At 42.2% G+C, this 23,704-nt stretch overlaps 2 protein-coding genes across 2 annotated transcripts; both read left to right on the plus strand.

The window, feature by feature from the left end:
• Positions 1-199: 199 nt before the first annotated feature.
• On the plus strand, positions 200-5,175 carry LOC124177399. The gene is made up of 13 exons (XM_046559729.1): positions 200-567; positions 631-789; positions 1,557-1,837; positions 1,929-2,124; positions 2,194-2,547; positions 2,669-2,809; positions 2,896-3,014; positions 3,102-3,297; positions 3,363-3,677; positions 3,764-4,023; positions 4,114-4,195; positions 4,305-4,819; positions 4,900-5,175. Exons 1-13 carry the CDS (start codon positions 357-359, stop codon positions 5,173-5,175), a joined length of 3,105 nt encoding a protein of 1,034 aa, XP_046415685.1. The 5' UTR covers positions 200-356.
• Positions 5,176-6,416: 1,241 nt separating this feature from the next.
• LOC124177404 lies at positions 6,417-23,589 on the plus strand. The gene is made up of 43 exons (XM_046559734.1): positions 6,417-6,877; positions 7,058-7,250; positions 7,339-7,647; positions 8,331-8,596; positions 8,687-8,768; positions 8,929-9,419; positions 9,534-9,787; positions 9,890-10,148; positions 10,246-10,333; positions 10,432-10,508; positions 10,665-10,799; positions 10,910-11,050; positions 11,369-11,566; positions 11,664-11,860; positions 11,944-12,062; positions 12,161-12,375; positions 12,452-12,580; positions 12,660-12,814; positions 12,921-13,056; positions 14,525-14,651; positions 14,811-14,966; positions 15,136-15,413; positions 15,570-15,756; positions 15,838-16,182; positions 16,285-16,572; positions 17,473-17,597; positions 17,764-17,959; positions 18,493-18,734; positions 18,838-18,919; positions 19,077-19,512; positions 19,979-20,240; positions 20,372-20,459; positions 20,598-20,674; positions 20,772-20,903; positions 20,988-21,128; positions 21,299-21,496; positions 21,567-21,763; positions 21,846-21,928; positions 22,013-22,227; positions 22,528-22,656; positions 22,747-22,901; positions 22,980-23,115; positions 23,232-23,589. The coding sequence occupies exons 1-43, from the start codon at positions 6,653-6,655 to the stop codon at positions 23,304-23,306; spliced, it is 8,019 nt and encodes a 2,672-aa protein (XP_046415690.1). The 5' UTR covers positions 6,417-6,652; the 3' UTR covers positions 23,307-23,589.
• Positions 23,590-23,704: the final 115 nt, after the last annotated feature.

The raw sequence follows: 23,704 nt of genomic DNA on the forward strand, positions 1-23,704 counted from the left end.
ATTAGAGGGAACGATAAGAATTTTTCACTCTTGCATCATAATTATTTCTCCAGAATCGCAGACTTCCGGTGAGTGAACAAAAGATACAAAAGCCGGATGCAAAACTCCGGAATATTATACACCGTGTGTTTTTCAGTTTATCATTCGTTTCGTTCTTGAAATAGCATTCCACTTATTCGTCGTCATTCCTTCTCGTTACGTCGTCGCAAACAAAATAATGCACTCCGCGTAGTTGGCATTGTTGGAACAGGCGAAAAAACTGAAGTTTACCAAATTTCATTTTCATTTCGGAGATTCCTCATCGAAAATTACTGAGAATAACTTTATCTTGCATAGATTTGAATCATAATGCAAAAATGGGATCTTCGTGTGTAGAGTTTTTAACGATTGTGATAACGTTGTTTTTGAGTCAAACACGTGTGCTAGAAATTCACGGAGAAATCGTTGTACTGCAGAATCCAAGAGCGGAAACAAAACTGTCAAGACAATTGACTTGCATATCAGACGACGACGACGATTCTGCATTAATATGGAACAACTATAACGGAGCAGTAAATAGTTTGAGAGGTGAGCGAACGAATAAGGTTATTATTAACTGCCGTATAGATGAGTCACAAGGAAAAATTATAGATTTCGAGCCGAAAAAACCGGTCCAAGCGAGCACGTCAAAATGTGGTCTTTGGAATTACTCAAAGTACTGCATTGCACCCTGGGGAATAACCGGAAATTGGAATTTCATTGAGTCTGGTATAGAGCCAATGGGTCCTGTGTTCGACTACCGATGGGAAGGTAAATGAAAGCGTTCTATATGGCTGGGGTAAAAAGTGATCTGTCACGGTGGGAATAACGATAATTACACTGTAACCGATTTTGCGGTTATATACTTTAAAGTGGTCCTTGTTTAGCGCCTTGAAGAATTTTTTCCAACCCGCCCCCCGACATCAACTCAAAATAATTGAAAAACAATTGTCTAATTTTTTCACAGTCTTACCTCAACTCTTACATTCATCCCATTTGTGATCGAAGTTTCTGATTGAAGTAACATGGAAAAAACTTTTTTTCTCAGTACATATTTTATAGTAAGGATAATAATGTTCAAACAAATCTGTAACTGCGAGGTTTTAGTGGCGATTGGTGCTATTGCCTGAAAAAAATACACATCGCCGTACCAGGCAATCTCAAAGAATCGCACTCCGTCTAAACAGAAAAAAGTCGGATTACAACGGTGTTCAATTCGTCGAGGTCACCTGGTACGATGATTTGTATTTTTCCATTTTTTTTTCCAGATAGTATCACCAACACCCACTAAGACCTCACAGTTACAAAAATTTATGAACATTGTTAATCTCACAATAAAATATATACTGGTAAAAAAAGTCATTCCCACGTTATTTCCATAAGAAACTTCGACCATAAAGCGGACAAATCTTAGAGTTGATGTAAAAATCTGAGAAAATGAGGTAATTGTTTAAAGTTGATTACGACACGGGGTGAGACGGAAGTAATTCGTCAACACCTTAAATAAGAACCACCCTAAGACATACTTGTACGTACAGACTTCGAGGAACTGGTCTTCGGTAACCAGTTGAGAAGTCAGGATTACCAATACGTCAGAAACGTCGACGGAGATTCGGGTGCCGTAGTATTTTCCGTTCGAGGCTCACGCGACGCTTACGTACTTCTTTGCGAAGATAGAAATCCAACGAAAGCTCCGTGTTTCTGGATAGTAATCGAAGGGTGGAATACTGCTTCAGCGATTCTGTCGTGTGCCAACGGAGCACCTCAACCCACGCAATATTCCAAGACTGTGAACTGCGTGAGACTGGCCTACCTAGAGGTAATTCGAATTACGAGTTGTTTAATTATAATACAAAATGACCTGCAACGCGACGTTTATCAGTGATTGTGTAAATCAATTTCTTGTACAGCACTATCGTGCGGATTACATTGATTCTCAAGAATGGAATACGTTCGGATTGAAATGGAACCGTGATGAAAAGACGATCAGCGTTTACAAAAATACCGACGATAAGCCATTCTTGGAAGCGCGTCTTAACCACTGGCATTCTATAGCCCACATGTCGGTCAGAAGTGACATGGGAACAAGGTTTCGATTTCACTTTTGTGAGTACAACGTTATTCGTTTTCCAATACGAGAAGCATCTTGCATGCATCACTGTACGATCATTTCAGATAATTACTTGTCAACGAGAGTGAGTAACGCGGTTTTATCCACATCGGGATTCGACCATCAAGGAAAAAATTTCTGCGTCAAACTGCTGGTCAGTCTTTGTGCCGAATGCTCATTGAACGTTACCCTAGTCGATCAACAAGGCAATGATATACCGATCGGAACTATTTCTGGAATCGATAAGAAATCTGTCTACGACGGAATGCTGTCCTGGCAATCGTTGAAGCTGACCAAAACTTTGCAGAGTATCATCTCTCGACGATTTAAACTCCGAGCTCGAACTATTCTCATCGACAGTACAGATACCTACACAAAGCACTGGGCGATCGACAACTTCCGGTTGTGCGAATCAGACGGTGAGTCGGTTCAACCGCTTACCCTCGACTCGTGGGATTTCGATTGCATCGCTGATTTTCGATCGACTGCGTGTAAATAATCAACAAACCAGAACAACTAATACCGAATACCTTCTTCCAGAAACTACCAGAGAATCGTCATTGACGATTAGTCGATACAGTACGCAAAGTACTTGGCCATTGGCCAGTTGTCAAAAGTTATCGTACACCGAAAGTGTGACGATCGATTCCTCGTTGGGAAAAAACGACTGCGATACGTGTCGTAAGTACGACAAAAAGTCCACAACTTAATTTGAAATAAATCGACTACCTTCTTCTGTTCAAAATTCGATTCTCCGTTAATTTCAGCACCTGGAAGAGTCAGGAGTCTGAAAACGATATCAATATCGAGTAACAATGTTACGATTCAATGGATTCCCCCGTTCCATAAGGATGGAAAAATCGTCAAGTACAGTGTTTTGATCGAGGTACGATACCCATATCGACCTTGAAAATTACGAATTCAAACGGCGATTCCTTGTACGCAAAATTAACAAAGTTTTTACCATGATTAGCAAAACAATCTGCTGGCCTGCGAGGACCTCAACAGGCAGTCACCTCCTCGGGTAAAGATACAGCGAATGGTGACGAATACGTCAACGTCCTTTGACGATTTGCATCCCTATGCGAATTACACGGTGACAGTGAGCGCGTACACCACTGAGAAAGGAATGGAACGAAAACTAGTATTTCGGACGAATCCAACGGAAGGTAAGTCGAATCTTACCCGTAGTCCAATATCATCGCACGTGAAAAAATTCTACGACTTTTCGCAGACATTTCTCACTCCGCCATGATCAGCCACCTACACTTGGACAAAGAAAAACGTCACCTGGAGTGGGACGAGCCCGAAGATTGCACGACAATTTTAAGCCCCTACAAAACTGTCGCGTTCTCATTCGCGAATGTCAACGAAACGGTGGAAATTGCAAGGAAGAATATACCGATCAGGGACTTTCATTATAGGCTTGACAAGCTTAATCTAAAACCACACACCGAATACAGAGTCCGTGCTTACGTCTTGGGAGACGATGAAACACGCGCAAATCAAACAAATTACGAACAACTCGTATGGGTCACACAGCCAACTGGTGAGAATCCATTTGGACGTCCCTAAATTTTCAATATTACCTTAAATCACCGCTAGAATTTAAGAGGTTTACTCTCATTCCCCCAGTTCCATCCCCTGTAACGGAAATAGAAACGTACGAAGCTGACGTGGAGAGAAGCACGATATCCGTAAGATGGAAACCACCTTATCCTGCAAATGGTGAAATTGAATCTTACCACGTGAAAGTTACCGAAAGAGACGAACGGCTGATCAACCGGAGTTTCGAAACCCCGAAAGAAGTATCGAGGTGCAAGCTGTGGGAAGAATACGTGTGCCTGGAAAATATTACCCTTCGACGAAATTTTTCAGTCAGCATAACAGTACAGGTTTTTATGAATTATTATATTTATACTAACGTACAAGTTTTAACACGCGTATCGTGAATACGAGTATCGGTTTGAAATGTTTCGTTACAGATCTCTGCAAAGAACAAAAATGTCGTCGAGAGTGGAATCCAGAAGACGGTTGAATTTCCTTCAAATCACTGGTTTTCAAGTCGTAAGCTCATAATTTCATTTTTTATCACATTTTTTACTACGATAATTCGGCTATTTTCCTTGCACGAAGAAGCGACGATCATTCATGACAGAATTACTTACATGAACAGACGGCAGCCTACCAAAAAATTTGAGGGGAATTTCCATGGGTCATGGCATTGTGATGCTGAAATGGGAGCATCCGAGTCTCCCTCTTTTCAAAATCACACAATTCCGTGTGAAGGCTGATCTCCTAAGTTCTAAGTTACTGAAGACCGACGAAAAGTATGAGACAACGATTAACCATCCGACCATGGAACGAGATCGGAAGGAGTACAGTGCGAGGATTCGCCTCACGACCTCGTCTTCTTTTAAACTTTCGGTAGTGGCTTTGAATCGGTACAACTTGAGCGGCGAAACCAGCGAGTATGAAATTTCGACACCCTTCGGGGCAGCCTTCGCGATCGGTGAGGAAGTTCGAGTGAAGTGCAACGGTGAGCTAAGCGTTATAGAAATTCCGTCATTGACCAACGGAACGCGTAACACGATTGTCCAGGTTGTCGGTAAGCCGATACGGGTAACATCGCAGCAAAACGAATCGGAGCAATCCGGATTCGGAATGAAATTCTTTTCGACGGAATATCGAGTAAGTCTGACTGAAAATGTCCGACTCTTGTCTACCTCGTAGATGAATTGTCCTAACGCGTAATGCATCAACATTTTCAGCTGAATGACAGCATGCCAAAATCTCTGGCATTGAACAACAGCTTGCGGAGCTACTGTTTCAAAAAAGTCAAAGATAGTTGGGCGATCGTGATAACCGCTACCGACGGATTCACCGGAAGTACGATAATTCTCGCAAACTTGCAGGATCCGCAACCGATCAGCTACGAAGATAATCAATGGTGGACCCGACTTGGATTGTCGTTACCGCTTCTTATACTGATTTGCTTTTGCAGTGCAGTTATACTTCTCGGTCTGCTCTTCGCTTGGCATCGGTAAATTAGATAAATATTACACAGCAAAGGAGTATGTTTTTCAGTTTCTGAACTAGTCAGATTTGTTACAAGATATTGGAGTCGGAAATAATTACATAGAAGCAGAAAGTAGCAGCATTTGACAATTGCATTACATGCATAAAACTACCGTTTTCACTAAATTAAAACACACGTTCCAATCCTCGTTCGTTGCATCTAATTCCAAATCAAAAATAAGCAAAAAAAAAAAAAAAACAGCTGTGTCGATTCCCTGCAAATATTAATTTTCAATTTATTTACTTTTCATATAGAATACGGTGGAAAATTTCGATTCTGAAGAATAATTACAACAATATGCAACCGCTCGCACCACTGTACCCAAACACCACATCCAACGTGAAACCTCATTGTTAGACACAAGACTTTTGTGTGTTTTTCCTTTGTGCTTTTGTTGTTAATATTACGCAATAATTCATTGGGTAAAGTTTCAAAAAGCCCGTATCGCTGAGTAATTTCAAGCATCACATACCCATGCATTTTGACTCGCTGATCACAAGTATGTGAAAGCAAAATTTGATTTTCAAGGTCACAACTCACGATAACTGATTTTTATAACAAAATCTTCGATTATTTTGACAAGTGTTGATCTAGGAGAAACATATTCTTCACAAAAATTGTAGCCTATAAAACGCCTTTATTTTATGTTGCATACATTTTCTTTTTTTTCTTCGATAAAAAAGGGACAATGTTCCAATAAGTACGTCTACTACCTATAAACGGTATTGGGCTGTTCTGAACCGCACCCAATTGATTTAATATAAATATTCATAAGATAAATATTCACATATAAATAAGATAAATATTCACAATGTATATCCCTTAGATTACGACTTTAAATGAAAATAAAACAGATTTAGTTTCTCTAACCTGAAATCAACAAAGGGGGACCGTGTAATTTTCATGACGTAATTTATGGATGACCCCGTGCACCGAATCAATTTTTTGGTAAACATAATACACTGATTGATTCAAAATATTGTACTCGGTTAAAATTTTATAATTGAGAAAGAAAACTGTATCGCACATCAAAGAAATACATCGTGATGCGTAAAAACGGATATCTAATTCTAAATCACGGAAAGACGGAGAATAAATCATCGGTCTGCGGTCACTTGTTTGGCAGTAACCGCGGAGTGACGAATGTGAGCATATCATAAATGTAGAGAGAGGATGTGGGAAAGAGGACAGAAATAGTTGAAACAGGATAAAGGAATCCACAAGCTGTCTCGTACTGTATTCTGTAACGCGCGATATATTCATGCAAAATTCCAGTCGCTATATCGCGTAGTTCCCGGCATCGCGCATGAATTCAACTGTAGGTGCAAGATATTCGTTTGTAAATCAACCAAAGATACGTTTTCAACAACGGTGAACGAATTTTCTCAGAAATTATAGCAAAGTGCGTGCATGTTAGAACTTGGATCGCTATTCGACGAATAAAAATGAAATTTTCTTGGAGTTTCCTCGAAATAATTACATTGCTTTGTGCCCAACTGATACTGCACATTGGTGGAGAGCGCTTTGAACCTCGGCAGCGTTTGACTACAGACGGACTGAAAAAAATTGAAAATTTGAGGGTGACAGGGATATCCGAGACGAATGTTACACTTCAGTGGGATCCTCCATCCTCTACGAATGGAAGCATACAATACAAAGTTACAGTCAAGGTATGAAATCCCTTTTCCTTTCCTGCCACAAAGTTCGCGCTCGTTAGTATTCTAGTTTCGTGTAATTGCGAAGTCGACATTTCTGTAATGAAAACACTACAACGTTTCAATCACAGCACGGATATCGATACGCCACCGTCGACATTTACCAGTATTCGAGTCGAATTTTGTCATTCTCAGGTGGATAAGTTCTTGGGTTGCTCGGACCAAAACGAATCGTCACCTTCCAAAGAGGACATGCGAATGGTACCGAAACCGGAAGCAATCTTCGCACGTTTGCACCCTTATACGAATTATACAACGACAGTGATTGCGTGCATTGGTGAGCTTGAAGAAATAAAAGGAGAACTCAATTTCACAACCGATCAAAGGGGTAAGTGACAATTTCTCAAATCTTTCAAAAATTTTATGACGAATATTCAATTTTACAACAAAGAACTGAGATAATTTAACCCACGCAGATATTCCCACCGAAACCGTTCAGAATCTACGTTACGAAGGAGGTGACGAAGTTCTGAAATGGGATGCGCCGGATTGTGCTGATATGACAGGTCCTTGGGCAGAAACACGCTTGTCATTTTCAGAAGAAGCCCAAGAGATAACATCAGAGCGTGTTCCATCGAACAAATTTCAGATTGAATCGACCATTGTTGCCGACCTGGGCTCATACAAAACTTACAAAGTTCGTGCCTACATCGTAAGATCTACCGAGGCATCTAGCGATGGTGCTGCACAAAGCAGGGAGATATCTTTCACAACGCCGGCATCACGTAAGAACCTCTGAGAAACTATCCAGCTTTCATTTTACAAAACTACAAACACTTATTAATCTCGAAAGTCAATTATCTTGTCGATCTAAACGAGCAGTTACGCGTCGCGATGAAAGCTGGAAGAAGAATCTGACAAAAGATGTCGCGAGCTTTTGTTGGCCGCCTGGCTTGATCAATTTGCCTCGTAATCGTCCTCGCCGCTAATCCCCGGCTGCTGCCACAATCAGTACAACGGAGAGGGAGGAGGAAATTTCGGAAAGAGAGAAGGACCCTTGTTAACGCCACGGAATTCAACGAAATGGAATGAAAAAAATTGTATACTCGGAATTGAAAGCGTGACTAAAAAAAGTAGAACAAAATGTTCTCAATCCCGCTCGCGATCGGAGCTGTAATACACGCCCGTCGTCGTTCCTTCAAACTCGCCGCTCCGCTAGTGCCGTTGATACGCGAAAAACGAAGAAACAAAAACCCTCAAGTGCGAATTATCCGTTGGTCAGTCAGGCGTCGGCTCTCCAAGTTTCGGACGCGCGATCCTCGACCCGGCGCTCTTTTTCTCACTATCGACTATTGTTATTACCGCGAAATCTCTAATTTTGGGTCTGGCTTAGAGTGCGGGCAACCGTTTGTAACGACCATTGAAAGTGTCTGTATTATAGCAAAGCTATCAAACTTATCCGTTCTAGCTCCAGGAAAGGTGGATGAGATGGGATCGTTCGACGTTAACGTCGAACAACGTACCGTTTCTTTATGGTGGAACTTACCTTTTCCGCTCAATGGTGAAGTTGAATCCTACTACATCAAAATCTACCAGCAAAAAGATCATGTGACGCTGTTAAACGAAACATACGAAACTCCGGCACAAGTATCAAAGTGTAAGCTGTCGGAAATATCGGTATGCTTGGAAAATGTTGAACTTCGAACAAACTTTTCAGTCCAGCTCGATGCGCAGGTTTCTACATAAATCTATATTTTCTCGTCTCAACAATCAGACGCATCTCAACTGTTCCCACGTAAAAACAATTTGTAATCCTTATTTCAGATCCAGGCGACAAACAAGGGCGTGTCGTCGCATGGACTAGCTGCAACCCACATAGTTTTGGAGAGCGATTGGCGCACCGCCGGTAAGCCGACAGCATTCTCCTCAAATAGTACTTCGGATTCGAGGATTAACTCAATTCTACACCCTCGCAAAAGCGAGAATCACGATATTTTGATGTATTCATTCATGTCAAGAAAAAACGGATATCTATTACATAAAACGACGATGCTACTTGTCCCCAGAACTCACCCGCCCGAAGCATTTGGACCAGATCATAGGGGATGATGGAATAGTGACGGTGATGTGGAAACATCCGCCACTGCCCAAGTTCAAAATCACACGATTCGAAGTCAAAGCTGAGCTCCTGGAATCGACGCTATTGAATACTAATAGTAAAAGCCAAAACACTACAACTGCGAATTATCCCGTGAAACAGGAACAGAAAACATACAATACGTCGCTTCGCCTTAGAACCTCGTCGAGATATCAAATTGTAGTGACAGCAACGAATGAGAAGAATCCTTCCAGCGGGATAGTAGATTCGTATAATATTACAATCCCTTTCAAACCCGGCTTTGCATCCGGAGAAATACCTAGAGCTGAATGTAAGGGAAGTGACATAGAAGTCGTGATTCCGGCATTGGTTAACGCAACCCAAGACACTACGGTCTACGTTGTTGTTGAACTCCAACTGGACGGTTCCAAGTTGGAAATTTTCAAAGATAATTACGATGTAAGTCCGACTTACAGGTGGCTACACTCAACCCCCGGCGCCGTCTGTATCGTATTATAAATCTCTCAAACTCCTCTCTCTATATCAACCTCAACCGACCACTGTATTGTCTAGGTTAATGCAAGCATGCCCAGGTACTTCACGATCCGTAATACCCAAGTGGGAAATTGCTCCAAGCATCCAGAATACATATACAACGTGATAGTCAAAGCTACAGACGAACTATCCGGTCAAAATATCACCTTGCCTACGTCTGGTCGTGAAAGCCACGAGTCGAAAAGCTCGAATAGAAGTGACTTACTTTTGATAATTATGATTCCTTCAGTAATAACGGCAATACTACTGACAATCGCGTTATTTTGTTACCGGTAAGCAAGATCTGACGTAATTTGGAATGAAATAGAAGTACAAAGTATGGTATCGTTCTTTCGGAAACTATCACCAAGCGTAATGTATAACATTGACCCCAGAAGGTACAAACGATCACCGCGTCGAGCAAACTACAGTGATAACTCCGAATACTCGTCAATGATTTCGCGGACGGACCACTTGGGATACTCTCGCAATGAAACTAGTCCGCCACTTCCACTGACGAAGCCTACCAAGCGAATATCGAACCCCGTCTACGCGGTCCCGTTTGGTGAAAAATTCAGCAATGTAAGCATGATGTGTTTTGAGGAATACACAAGAAAGGCAGTCTTCAACGGAGCGCTCAATTCCCAGTACGCCGTAAGTATGGTTATGAAAAAAACATTTATCAACATCCGTGACACAACGAATAGAGATCGGTATTTTCTTATTGTATTAAATTTTCCACATATCGCAGCTGTTCCCAAAAGGCTTGAAGAGACCTTGCGAATACGGAAGGTTGCCCGAAAATATGCCAAAAAATAGATACAAAAATTTAATACCATGTACGTATATACAATTTGTTATACTCTTTTCAATTATTTATGGCATCGACAAAATCTATTTATATAACAAAGTAAATTTTAATACTCGGTTCAAATAGATGACGATACTCGAGTTGTCCTCAAAAAAATTCCCGGCGATCCATATTCCGACTACATTAACGCCAGTTACATTCAGGTAAGTATCCAGGCAATGTTCGATCCATAAAACACACCTAGATTATCCAATATCAAATACAATACTCATTGTTAAAAACTTACTTAATCTCTCATTGCCAGTCGGCATACAAATGAAGCGATTTTAAAATCAATTAATTATATCTGAATGACACAGGGATATCGCAACGTGAAGAAGTACATAGCGACCCAAGGACCGAAGGCGAACACGGTAAACGATTTCTGGCGCATGATTTGGCAAGAAAGAGTCAGCGTCATATGCATGCTGACAAATGTGACTGAGGGTGAAAAGGTGTGCGTATATGTGTAAAACTAGAAGATATTGTTTACGAGTGATTTGAAAAAAAGAAAATAATAATTTACAAGTTAGAATATATTAAAAAATGAATCTCCTTCTGGCAGGTAAAGTGCGAGCTATACTGGCCAGAAATAGGAACCGAGAAGAAATACGGTGACATAAAAGTATCGAACAAGCATCACAAAGTGTTCGCCGACTACACTTTCAGATACTTCGTGCTGAGTTGCGAAAAGAAAACTCGGCAGGTACGAATTAATCTACTTACATTGAAGGTGTCCTAGATCGGTCTCTCTGATTTAATTTCTTTAGTAATATGTTACGGTAGACTAAAAACTAAGTGATGCGTATTTTTTCATTAAGCGCCATTAAACACTTTAAGGGGGATGAAACTACCCTCCAAACTAAGGCATCTCAAGGGGTGATTCAAGGGAACACATTACAAATTACAGTCATCAAATCGGAGAGATCGATCTGGGATACCTTCCTTGTTAGTTCGAAGATAATGAGAAAATGACACCGGAGACCAATATCCCCGTCCTATATTTTCTCCATTTAATTCGCAGGTGACTCACCTCCACTACACCGGATGGCCAGATCACGGAGTGCCGACTTACACCGGATCATTGGTAGCCTATTTAAAAAAACTGATGAAAACTCAAACGGACAATGCGCCGGTTGTAGTTCACTGTAGTGCAGGGGATGGTAGAACCGGAATGATAATACTGTGCGACATATGCCTGAATCAGATAATATGCGACACGGTAAGTGGTCCGAAAACTTATTCCAGAAGAAACGACTCAGCGTCTAACTGCTTGCAATTAGTATAAATCGTTGAAATATGATCCGGACTTTGTTCAGATGATCGACGTACCCGGTGTGATAATCCAGATGCGAAACAACCGTGCAAACATGGTTGGAAGCAAACAGCAGTACCTGCTAGCCCATATCATAATCACGGAAAGCATAGTCTACCTTCCGACTCAGGTACCGTGCGCTGATGTACTGACAAACAAAATGAAACAACTGAGAGAGCGGTTACCCTACGACTTCCGAAGGTAAGACGCCGGAGTAAAAGCAACGCGATCAAATACTTAATGATCAATTTAATTACAATCTAACTTTTTTCCAACGATTCAAGGCTAAACGACACTCAGTGGCAGATTGACGCCCTCCAATCGCTAGCTGCACCAGTGTCTCTGGGAATGCAAAACTCGGCTCGTAATAAGGAATCATTGATGGGAGCCGGAAAATCGACAAGTATGTACGAAGAAGAGACGATCGATTACTTTTACAGTGATGATGACCAGAAGGCACGAAAAAATCTCACTGTTAAAAATCATGTGTTTGTATTTCAGTGCGCCAAAACGCGGTTCAGTACCAACGATACTCGACGATCGATTGCGAGAGCAACGAGACCGAAACTTTTGGCGTTGACGGAGTGAAGATGAAGAACCAATTCCTCGCCTCTCGGATACCGTCGGTTACTACGATACCGGAATACTGGCGGTACATAGCTGAGAAAGAGATAGAGCTGATAATAATACTGCAAACGCCAAACCCCAGAGATCCGGTGAGTATGAAACACAGTCGAATGATCACCCAAAGAGAAATTAACGATCACTCGACAAGTGTCGATTGTATTACAGACACACGTCGACATTCTGCCAGGAGATTCGATCCTCGTTCCATTGCCCTACATACAAGTTAGTATTAAATCGAGACTCGAGGAGGAACACTTTACAACTGACAAGCTCTTGCTCACCGACACATCGGAGGTGCGTGCTGGTAGATAAATTCAGGGTAGAGTCTCCGATTCTTTCGTTTTCACGTAATTTCGATTTCTCGCGTACGTAGGAAAAAGCCAGACTGCAATCGGTTACTGTGCTCACGTGCACCGGATGGGAAGGTGACAAAAATAGTGAACCACCTGATGTCGCGGCGTTGATTTCACTTTGGAAAGCCTCGGAGAAGATCCAACGGAAGGAAGGACCCACCTCGGTACTTTGTCGGTAAGTAAGATACCCGATCGGGTGATCAAAACTTGATGAATCATCACTCTAGACATCTTCAAGAGTTCCACGTTATTCCAACTTCATGTTCCTCATATTTTTTTAGAGATGGCGTAACGGGCTGCGGACTTTACTTGGCGCTTAGTTTTTTATTGGAACGAATGACCGTCGAGACAGTGTGTGATGTCATTTCCGCCGTAAGAGCGGTTCGACGATCTAGGCCAGAATTCGTTGAATCAATGGTAAGGCCGATCGAAGAGCGCAAAATTGAATGCTTTCTTTAGTGAAGGCAAATCGAGCACCACTTTTTTCGGATACAAAGAATGAAACCAAATTTTTTCTGTATTTTCAGGAACAGTTTAAGTATTTGTACGACGCAGCAGTAAATTACGCCCAGAGTTTTCAGGATTACGCAAATTTCTCTTAATTCGAGTTACAAGAAACAAGTGAACCGATAGATTTTGATTTGAAACTCACCACCGAGAGTTGGAAAGTGCCACGTCCTACGAAATAGAAGGCAAATCGATGATCGGCAACAGCAATAATTAGCCACATTTATTTTCTCTAAGATGATTATAATTCATGCAAATAAAGCACATAATATTACTGTTACCACAAAATCATTTTCATCGACGAAGCACATTCGAGACACAGGAAAATTGTGGTATTGCCGGATTTATATGTATGCAAATGTCCCATTTACGTAGACACAGGAAAATATCTTGTAGACAACACATTTGAGAGAAAAATGATTCATATCAAAGTTTCATGCTTCGAAGGGGGCAATAGACGGTGCTTTCGCACTTTTAATTGTTTCTTTATGTGAGAACGTGTACTTTTGTTCACAATGTTGGATTTGACACGGTAAAATAAATTGAAAACCTTCATTTTAAATTATTCTTCCAACGACATTAATTTTTCAAAATATCTTCAAATTAATATCAGGTAATCCGAAGATCTGGCGACCTAGCAAGCCAATGTACTGGTCCGCCGATATTTTCGACACGTCGAACGGGAACATTTACGACAATGTTATGCATCTTTTTTGAAGCGTCTTGAATAGTGTACTGAATTGAACGGATATCATTTTGAGCATCTGTTGTAATGAATTTTTTTCTAATTTACCATTTCATTGAGAACCTTTACTAACTTTGAATTTTGAATATTTGAATCCAAAAACCATGCTTGTAAGAAAAAGTCGTATTCTGAATTTCTCGACAGGGAGTTGCATGGAACGTCTGACGCATAGTATTATGCGTATTATATTAATATAACGACACTGACTGTCCAAAAACGGCGCAAACGGATGAATAACAAAGGATGTGGATGTTGGTAAACGCAAACACGACAACCACAGACCAAAATACGGAACATGATGCGTCGCTGCTTTTCCTCGTCGCGATTTAGTTGCTAAACATTAATCGCTGTGAAACTTTCTTGAAGATTAACGCGTCAAGTTTTAGAGCTCGAAATAAAAGCATTTCTATTGGTCAACGAAAAATTACAGAGTAAACGGAAAATATCGAAGTGAGGGAAACCACAGCGTTTCAAGTACCGAGGGTGAACGGGAGAAATATTCATCGATCCATTATTCAACGGTGGGAATGAAATCGAGTAGTTATAAGATACAGATAAAGGATTTCGAAAATGGTGGTTCGATCAACGAGTTTTCCCGGAATTGTATTTTTGCTTGCGTTGATCGTCGCGCAGAGTGTCGGAGAATTGATCGTGAGGCTTCACCCTCCGGAAGACGACGGTCTTACAAGAAATCTGACTTGCGTGTCAGAAAGCGACGACGCTGCTTTGATTTGGAACAGCCAGCGAGGAAGTTTCACTGGTAAGTTCAAAGTATCAACGATAATCATTTCGATGGCAACTAACTTCGTCGCGAACGAGCCCGATTATCGCGTAGTTAAACTGGACGCTACGTAATCTGCGACCTCGCTGACAAAGTACGGAAATGATTATTCGTGATAAATCTCACGTCTCTCTACAGACTTTCAGCCTAGGAAAGCTGTGCCAGAAAATATCCCCGGATGTGCACTTTGGGATTCGAAAGCGTGCGTAGCTCGATGGAAAGATCGCAACGGCTGGGACGAAGTCGACTCCATGATTCATCCCATGGGTCCCATTTTTGACTATCGATGGGAAGGTAAGTGCGAACAATTCTGCTGTTTTTTGATTTTTATTTTTTCCATTTTGTCTGGTAATATGCTACATAGATCTGTTACGAAAAATCTTGCGGTTTCCTCGTAAGGTGGAACGGCCATCTGAGCTCTGAGTCACCGTAATGTTCTCAGACCGAACACGAATGTTCGCAGGCTTGAAGGAATTCTACTTCGGGAATATTTCAAACGAACTTCAATATCGGTACGTTGGGAGAGCGAATAAATCTTCTGGCACCGTTATCCTATCAGCTCGAGGATCACAAGAGGTGAATGTATTGTTGTGTGCAAGCAATCGATCGACGGAAGGTCCATGCGTTCGAATCAAGATCGACAGTTCACGAATTTCTGTTGCGACCTGCACGAACCGAGCATCTGGATGTAGCGAACTCACGCCGAAGGACGCCTGGAGGAATATCATCGATTACGACGCGGTACGGCGTCGATAACCGATTAATATCGTACTATTTTCTTCTACTTGGTGCAACAGTTATCCCTTCTGACTTCCGAATTGTTACATCTCACCCCGGTCAAACTGCAATAATTCGATATTTCATTACCCATACGATTCGATTTGATTCGATTTGCAGGCAAGTCACTCGAACAGTCTCGACCCATACGAATGGCGAACATTCGCGGTAAGATGGATCAAGGAAAGGAGCCTGGTCGAGGTTTTTAACAATAGCCACGTTATCCTGAAGGGAACTCTCCGGCATCGTCAACAAATATCCAACGTATGGGTCGAAGGCTTAGATGCACGGATTAGATTTCACTCCTGTGAGTATGCGACATCACTTGTTAAATAGAGAGGAAAAAATAAGCCAAACTGATGCTACGACGTTTGATTATTGACGTTAGATAAATATCTCCTGACAAGGAAATCTGGCTCAGTAATATTGACATCAGAATTTATTCGACATAATGGGACATTATGCGTCGAAATGCACGTCGGTCTTTGTTCCGAATGTAAGCTAAACGTCAACCTAGTGGATACCGCAGGCCGAGAGACGTTGTTAAAATACATTTCTGGGGATGAAAAATCTCTGAACAACGAGCTGATCACCTGGCGGCCGTTCAAAGTCCAGGTGAACCGACAAAGTGTAGGTCGAAGACTCGTGCGGTTAAAAATTTCAACTGCTCTGAAGAATGGCGATGGATACGGTCAGTGGGCGATTGATGACTTCCGCACGTGCCAGCCGCGCGGTAAGCCTAAATTTCGTTTGACACAGAGACAGATACCCTTTTCTAGATTTTTGCACTGCCTATTTGCTTTCTTGCGTGTAAACAATTTGTACTTGTTGTCAGGCACAAGAGAATCAACAATAACGATACGTCGAGAGAAATCGGATTCCTGGCCCAGGATCAAGTGCCAAAAATTATCTTACACTGATATTGAAGTGATCGATTTATCGTCGAGTAGGGAATGCCGCGGAACGATCGGTGAGTACAACCGATTCGAAGTTGAGGTCGATTATAAGAAAATGATTTTCACAGAATGCTCCGCCGTTCATCACGGAGACGATTGCCATCGGAAATGCAGAACCTGCAAATGCAGGTCCCGCGATAAGAGAAGTGGTAAGGATATGGAGGAAAGTAAGAAAAATGGTTTGGTTTCAATCCATCGAGTTTCGAATAGTTCGACGAACCACACAGGTGATATTTCATCATGCGTTCAATCTAGTGTCATTGATTCATCATTCGCGTCATCTCCTTGACTTTCAGTGTACGCGCAAAAACAGTTTCCGGTAGTCCGATATAAATTTAGCAGATGTCACGTCGTGGAAGCAACGGCTGCGAACATTGAAACAACTTGAATCAACACATGTACAACAATGTTATTGTTGAGCACAAGTTCGTCATCGCAATATCGTGACACGTTACTTCACTTTTTGAAAATCAGTTGGGATAACCAATTGTCATCCATTTTTGAGATCCGTTTCGGTGACTCGAAATTCCATTGTAGCCCATGTCTAATACCAAATTTACCACTCTCTGGTTACTCCTGTCTTTACCGAATGTACGTACAAAGGACTTCGTTTGAATTCAATACCAAATAGTAAAAATAGGCAGATCAAGCAACCAATAGAAAAACTCAAATCGAACAGTTAGCGAAGACAATTCTTCGACCAATTGGTGTACCCCAACTTGGACCCAAAAATGATGTATAAAATTTATAACTATCTAAGTAAGAATTCTTGAAGCTGTGGTATTACTCGAATTCCAATTATTCACTGCCCCTCTTTGAATAAATTATATGATAACCGTGAATCGAAATATCTACCATGTATCGCGGTCATCCAAAAAACCTATAAAACTCTCCCGATTCAAGTATGGAAAACGTACAAACCAAGACAGAAAGTATTTTGATCGAGGACACAACCATATAATTAAACTGAATTCGTGCACCCGTAATAGTAAAAATTAGCTGAAAGATACACGAGTACGGATTCTAAGATTTCCTAAAGTGATTGTGACTGGTTGATGTTTCATTAGGTAACGCACTAATGGAAGTTCAGCAACTGATTCACACATCTCTATCCGCCACTAGCGTCACGCTAGAATGGAAACCCCCCAAAAATGTAGATGCCACCATCGTGAAGTATGCTGTTTCTCTCAAGGTACCGCGTTTCATCAGCTTACCAAAATCTCGGTCAAAGTTGATTATCACGTCTCTTTGCTCATCTTCAGACGCTCATGCTCAGACGCTCTGAAAGTGACAAGATTCGAATCGCGGAATAACCTGCTGCACGTTTCTTATCAACCACGTTATGTTTTCGTAATCAGGTAAATGTACTGATTGGTTGCTCTGAAGCCGGTCGCGAGACTCCTGAACAGCAGCCGATGAAACGAACCGTGAACCAGCCAAAAGCCTTCTTCGATGGCTTGCATCCCCACGCTTCGTACGTTGCAACCGTGTTCGCGTACATCGGCAGTGCAGAGGGACCACCAAAGAAGTATCACTTTCAAACGAATCAAACTCGTGGGTACCAAAAATCTGTGCATGTCTAACAAATTCGGCAGCATATGTAAAACCCTTCTTTTCAACAACTTATGCTGATTTGTACAGCGATACCTACGTCGGTAATGCACAACCTCCGAATTGAAGAAGGAGGAAGGTTTCTTCGGTGGGATTGGCCTGAGGATTGTACTACAATCACGGGCGTTATCTATTGGACAAGAATAAAATTTGAATCTGTCGGTGACGTCATGCGGAATTTAACACATCACCAAACGACCGCTAGGAACCTCGACTTAAGCTTGTTCGATTTTATTCCCGGTGTAAAGCACAATGTCCGTGCTTACGTGACAAGATCTCGGTATGGAATGGAAAATAATACGAACTATGTGAACCTCACCTGGACGACCCCACGTGGTAAGGACCGAGCGAGTTTGAAACTCGGATGCTGTAGCCTTCTGCCAATGACATTTACCGTCTCGAAAACTTACACGTCATTCGAACAGTTTGATAACTCTGCGCAACGCAAACTACATTAACGAGTTGCTTTGTTCAAGGTGTGACAGAATTGGAAGCGTACGATGCCGACTGCGACAGAAGCACCATCTCCTTGCGATTTATTCCGTCAGTCCTTCTTTACGACCGAATCGAATCCTACGAAGTGTTCATCGCCGAAGGAAACGAGCTCCCCAAAAATATGACTTTTGTTAATACGAAAGAACAGATCTGTGATTTGTGGGATGATCACACATGCTTAAAAGATGTATCCCTACCTTCGAACGCTAAGGTCAACATAACGGTGTGTGCGTCGACACACGTAAAGACAAATTGCACTCAGGTAGAGTAAAATGCCCTTATCGATAGATTATCATTATTTGACGCTAAATACAATTCATTCACAGATTCACGCGACGGGCAAGAAGCTTGATCGATTTGATATCCGGAGTAACATCACCTTCTCGCTGGAAGAATCGTGCAATTCAAGTTAGTTTACGTAGCCACGTTGAAGGATTATTTTCTGATTACATTAAAGTAGCCTCGTATGATTTCTGTAATGAAAACCAGTTTACCTATTCATAAGATAAAAGTTGACCGCGAGGTTAACAAATGTAATAAATTGAACCATCCTTCGTGTTCCCAGATCTCAGTTGGCGAGTGAATTTCACAGTGACGCAAAATCGCGGTAACGTGACCCTGAAATGGAAGCAGCCGTTATCGAGTCGCGTCAAAATCACGCGATTCGCCGTCCGCATTAATCCTCTGGATCGACGTCAACTTGATAAATTTACCCACCAAATTCCCATTGTCGAGGAAATTCCTGTCGAGCCGAATCGCAAAGAGTACACCACGGAGTTCTACCTGTCAAAATCAGGGAGCTACAACATTTCCTTGGTAGCGTTCAATCAGCGCAACATAAGCAGTATGGAAAATGCAGTACAGTTGTTCATCTCGAAAAAAAATTCCTCGGATTTTCAAGCTGCTGTTCCTGAACGACGTCCTTGGAAACAATATTTACTTTACGTCATTATTTTTCCAATCATAGCGATTCTTCCGTTACTGCTGTTTGCTTATTACCGGTAAGCAAGTGCTTCATGCCAACATTTCCGTGGCAGTGTTTGATCAGCCCAATGTAATCAGCACGGCAGGTGTAATACAGATTTCAATCTCGGAAGACGACACCAAGCGTGGTCAACGGGGGTCGCGAAAAGAGTATATAGAGTTCATCAACAATCTGTGACTATTAGTGAATATTATTTCTCCGGCGACAATATCCAATATTTCACTCAAACAAAGAACTTGCTGTGCTGATTACGTTTTGAAATCACGTGTTCATACTGGACCATATCAAGTTCAGCAGACGGATGCTGAACCTGCATACTTCCATAAAATGCGATGCAGCGAAGTCGAAAATTTTTCAAATCGAATAAGCGTTCAAACTATGTACCAACAAATTTGAAGCATCGTCATCTCTTAGACAAGTTCACCAAGTTACTGTGCCATTTGGGCTTCTTATTTGTAGAATAAATGAATTTAATTATACAGAATTCAGAAGAAACTCTCATCCGTGGACAACTGCGGTGAGTACATCGTACCGCCAATGAAAGAAACGACAAGTACGAATGTCTCGATGACTTTCCATAGTCTGGAGGAATCATCAGATCCGTCCGACATTTCAGAGAGAGATGATGTGATGCACGAGTACGCTGTACCGAGTGAGCTGCTTTCAAACTACATAAGCGTACCGCACTTCCAAGAGTACGCCAAATACATGGCTACCAGTGGAGGACTGCATTCGCAATTTACGGTAAGAAATTGGTATTATCAAAATGGTAGGCCTTGACTGCGTGAAACCGGATCATCATATTTCTCCGCATCTGCCAAATTTGTCGAAAAACTACACATCTGTTAACCTTCAATACGATTTCTGCCCAACAGAAGCTTCCTAAGGGGACAACGAAAAGGTGCGAGTATGGAAAGTTACCTGAAAACATGCCAAAGAACAGATGCGTGAACCAAATACCATGTATGTAATGTCAATGCTGCTTGAACAGAGATTTAACGGTCTGAAGATGAATAACTGCATTTTCCGCAATGGATCAACTCTGAGTTTTTCAAAAAATCGTTAGGATTTCTTTCTTACTGCTTGTAATCACATTTACAGATGACGAGACGCGAGTTGTCCTCAACCGAATCCTCGAGGATCCTTACTCCGATTACATCAACGCCAGTCACATTCAGGTAAAAGCATTTCGACGTACCGTTGATTCTTAATAACGTGGTACAACCGCCGTAGCATGCGATATTTATTCACGAAAACTGGTATTCACCCGAACAGGGATACGGCAAGAGGGCCTACATCGCGGCACAGGGACCGATGCCGAATACGGTCAACGATTTCTGGAGAATGATTTGGCAAAACGATGTGAGGGTGATATGCATGCTGACGAACGTTGTGGAAGGCGATGAGGTAGAAAAGAAGATTCGGTTCAGAGATATTACAGTCTCTTATTGAAATGAAGAGAATTCTCTGAAACTTCGTTAAACGTTGCAGAGGATGTGTGAGCAGTACTGGCCAGACGTGAGGACCAAGACAGAATACGGCGATGTCGTTGTTGCGAACGTAGAGCACCAGGTGTACGCGAATTATACTTTCAGAACCTTCCATCTCATCCACGAAAGGAATACGCGGAAGGTAAGGCGATGAATTGAAATGGATTTGGGATTGCACGCCACTTTCCGTTCTTCCGCACTCCTCGTGCCTTTATCGTAGTGTTCGGTACAGTTGATCAATTTTCTTGCGATTTTTCCCGCGTACCGAGCATCGATCGAAGCGATCCCATTAATCTTCAGCTCTTGTAACAGGTGACGCACCTTCACTACACGGGATGGCCGAGTCAGGGAGTGCCGAAAGACCCGCAACCCCTGGTCCAGTATTTGAAAAAACTGATGAAAACACCGCCCGGTAACGGACCAGTCCTGGTTCACTGCTCCACCGGAGACGGTCGCACTGGCGTTGTCATGTTGTGCGACATTTGCATCCGCGAAGCGGCCGTTGTGAACGTGAGTAATAAAATAATCCACGACAGCGTTGTAACTCTTCGGGAGCAATGAATCAAGACCGTTCTCGCAGATGATCGACGTAACCGGGGTCACTCAACGGATGCGGAAGAGCCGCGCGATGATGGTGAGCACTCAGCAGCAATACAACCTGGCTCACGTCGTTCTTGCGGAAAGTATTTCGGAACCGTCGACGACCGTGGAATGCAACGACGCCTTTTCGCAGAGTGTGGAGGAAATGAAAAAAAGGTTGCCGGCCGACGTGAAACGGTGAGCGAACTCGAAAGCTTTCGTGTCGATACACGTCGAGAAATTCGGCCGTTCCGTGATAAGATTGTACCTGTGTCCACAGGCTCGATGACTCCGAATGGCAGGAGCAGGCACTCTTCTTCGGCGATGAATCCGAACCTTCGACTTCCAACGAGTTGACGGCAGGTCGGAATATTTCAAATTAACAAATCATTCAAAGCCCTGCAGGAGAATCATAGAGAATCTTGGTGATAACCTTACGAATTACAGAAAATCGAAAAGGGAACGAAAACGGCTTGTATTTGGAGTTGAAAAATCCGTGCAATTACACAAACGCGGTCAGCGTCGACGGCCTCGGTATGAAAAGGGAATACCTGGCATCCCCGTTACCTTCGCCCCTCACCCTCTCGGAATTCTGGCGTTTCATTATCGAGGATGGTGTGAAACTAGTTATCGTATTGCAGCCTGCAGATCCCAAGAACTCCGTGAGTAAGACGCATAAATTTTACTGCGAGTGCTGGATTGAATTTTCAGACTGTCTTTTTCAAAGAGTCTGCCTAAATCTCAATGAAAAATAGAATAAGACGATCAAGTTTCAGCCTAGAAACAAGTAAAGTGACAACTTTGGTTCAGTTGTTTTGAATTTTCGCGTGAAAGGTCGACGAACGAATGATCTTGCATGTAATTCAGACACCAACAATACAGAATTCGAAGCAACGCAGCTTTCACCTAGGTCCAACCGATTCTTCGCTTCAATAATTGTACTACCAAAATGTGCTCAACAGATTCACTGCGACATAATACCCACTAAGATGACAGCCGGATTCGCTCCGGACATACGAGTGGAAACGAAAACGCGGTTCGTCGACGAATCTTACGTGAAACTCGAGCTCCTGGTAACTGACACGTTGGCGGTAAGTCCATAGACGACGAAATGTGGTAAATGACAAAACGAATGGATCCTTTTTTTCAAAAACCCGTCTTTTGACACCGTCTCCGTTCAGGAACAATCGAGTCCTCGTGCCTTGACGATACTCACTTGCGTCGGCTGGGAAAGCGAAAAAAATGAAAAGCCACCGGCACCCGCCACGTTGCTCTCGATTTGGCGAACGTCGGAAACTATCAAGCGCGACAAAGGGCAGACCTTGGTTCTCTGCCGGTGGGTAACGTTCGATCGATGCTCGACAGAGTCTTCCAAATTCTCTGACCTCCGCTAATTTCACGCCCCGCGTTTCAGAGACGGCATTACCGGCTGTGGCCTTTACCTGGCGATGAGTTTCCTCCTCCAACGAATGGCAGTCGAACGAGTATGCGACGTTATTTCCGCCGTTCGAACTGTTCGCAGGTCCAGACCTGAGTTTGTACGATCCGACGTAAGTGTGATATAAAGCAACTACTCTGCGATAAGAACTTCAATTCAATTTCCGTAAAAACAATTCCAAATCCGAGTTCCATTTGATCCCTATACTATTCATGTTTTTACTTTCAGAAGGAATTCCAGTACTTGTACGACGCAGCGTTAGCCTACACAAAATATTTCGAATGCTACGCGAATTTCACTTAATTAATAATCCCTACAAAATAGTTTCAATTGTCACTCAAATTCAAACATCGACGAATCGTTTTCCAAACGTCTTCCGCATGTCGTCAACAATAATATAAACCCAACGTCTTTAACTGTTCTCTCCACGATGAACGTGACAATTCGTCGCTCAAATCCCATGAAAATGTCCCCTTTTATTATACAATTATATATTTCTATTCAATCATCACACAATCCTCATTCGTTCCAATATCCTAGTCGATGAAATTATTCCAAAATTTTTTCCAATCTTCAACTGTAATATCACACAGGCCACATGTATACCGTAATAAAATCCATATTCGTACGAACAAACCAATCAATCTACCCGCATTTGAAACCAAACTTTTACGCAAAACAATAAACACGTCAACTAATCT

Source organism: Neodiprion fabricii, chromosome 3 (genome assembly GCF_021155785.1).
Source record: "Neodiprion fabricii isolate iyNeoFabr1 chromosome 3, iyNeoFabr1.1, whole genome shotgun sequence".
In the NCBI taxonomy this organism is placed as follows: domain Eukaryota; kingdom Metazoa; phylum Arthropoda; class Insecta; order Hymenoptera; family Diprionidae; genus Neodiprion; species Neodiprion fabricii.

Excerpts from the sequence above, each read along its gene's own strand:
- LOC124177399 (XM_046559729.1), top strand. The coding sequence starts at position 357 with ATGGGATCTTCGTGTGTAGAGTTTTTAACGATTGTGATAACGTTGTTT. Across the intron at positions 2,548-2,668 it reads CCGGTTGTGCGAATCAGACG|AAACTACCAGAGAATCGTCA; the intron begins GTGAGTCGGTTC and ends ACCTTCTTCCAG. Across the intron at positions 4,196-4,304 it reads AAATCACTGGTTTTCAAGTC|ACGGCAGCCTACCAAAAAAT; the intron begins GTAAGCTCATAA and ends TTACATGAACAG.
- LOC124177404 (XM_046559734.1), top strand. The coding sequence starts at position 6,653 with ATGAAATTTTCTTGGAGTTTCCTCGAAATAATTACATTGCTTTGTGCC. Across the intron at positions 20,904-20,987 it reads ACGTTGTGGAAGGCGATGAG|AGGATGTGTGAGCAGTACTG; the intron begins GTAGAAAAGAAG and ends TAAACGTTGCAG. Across the intron at positions 23,116-23,231 it reads CTGAGTTTGTACGATCCGAC|AAGGAATTCCAGTACTTGTA; the intron begins GTAAGTGTGATA and ends TTTTACTTTCAG.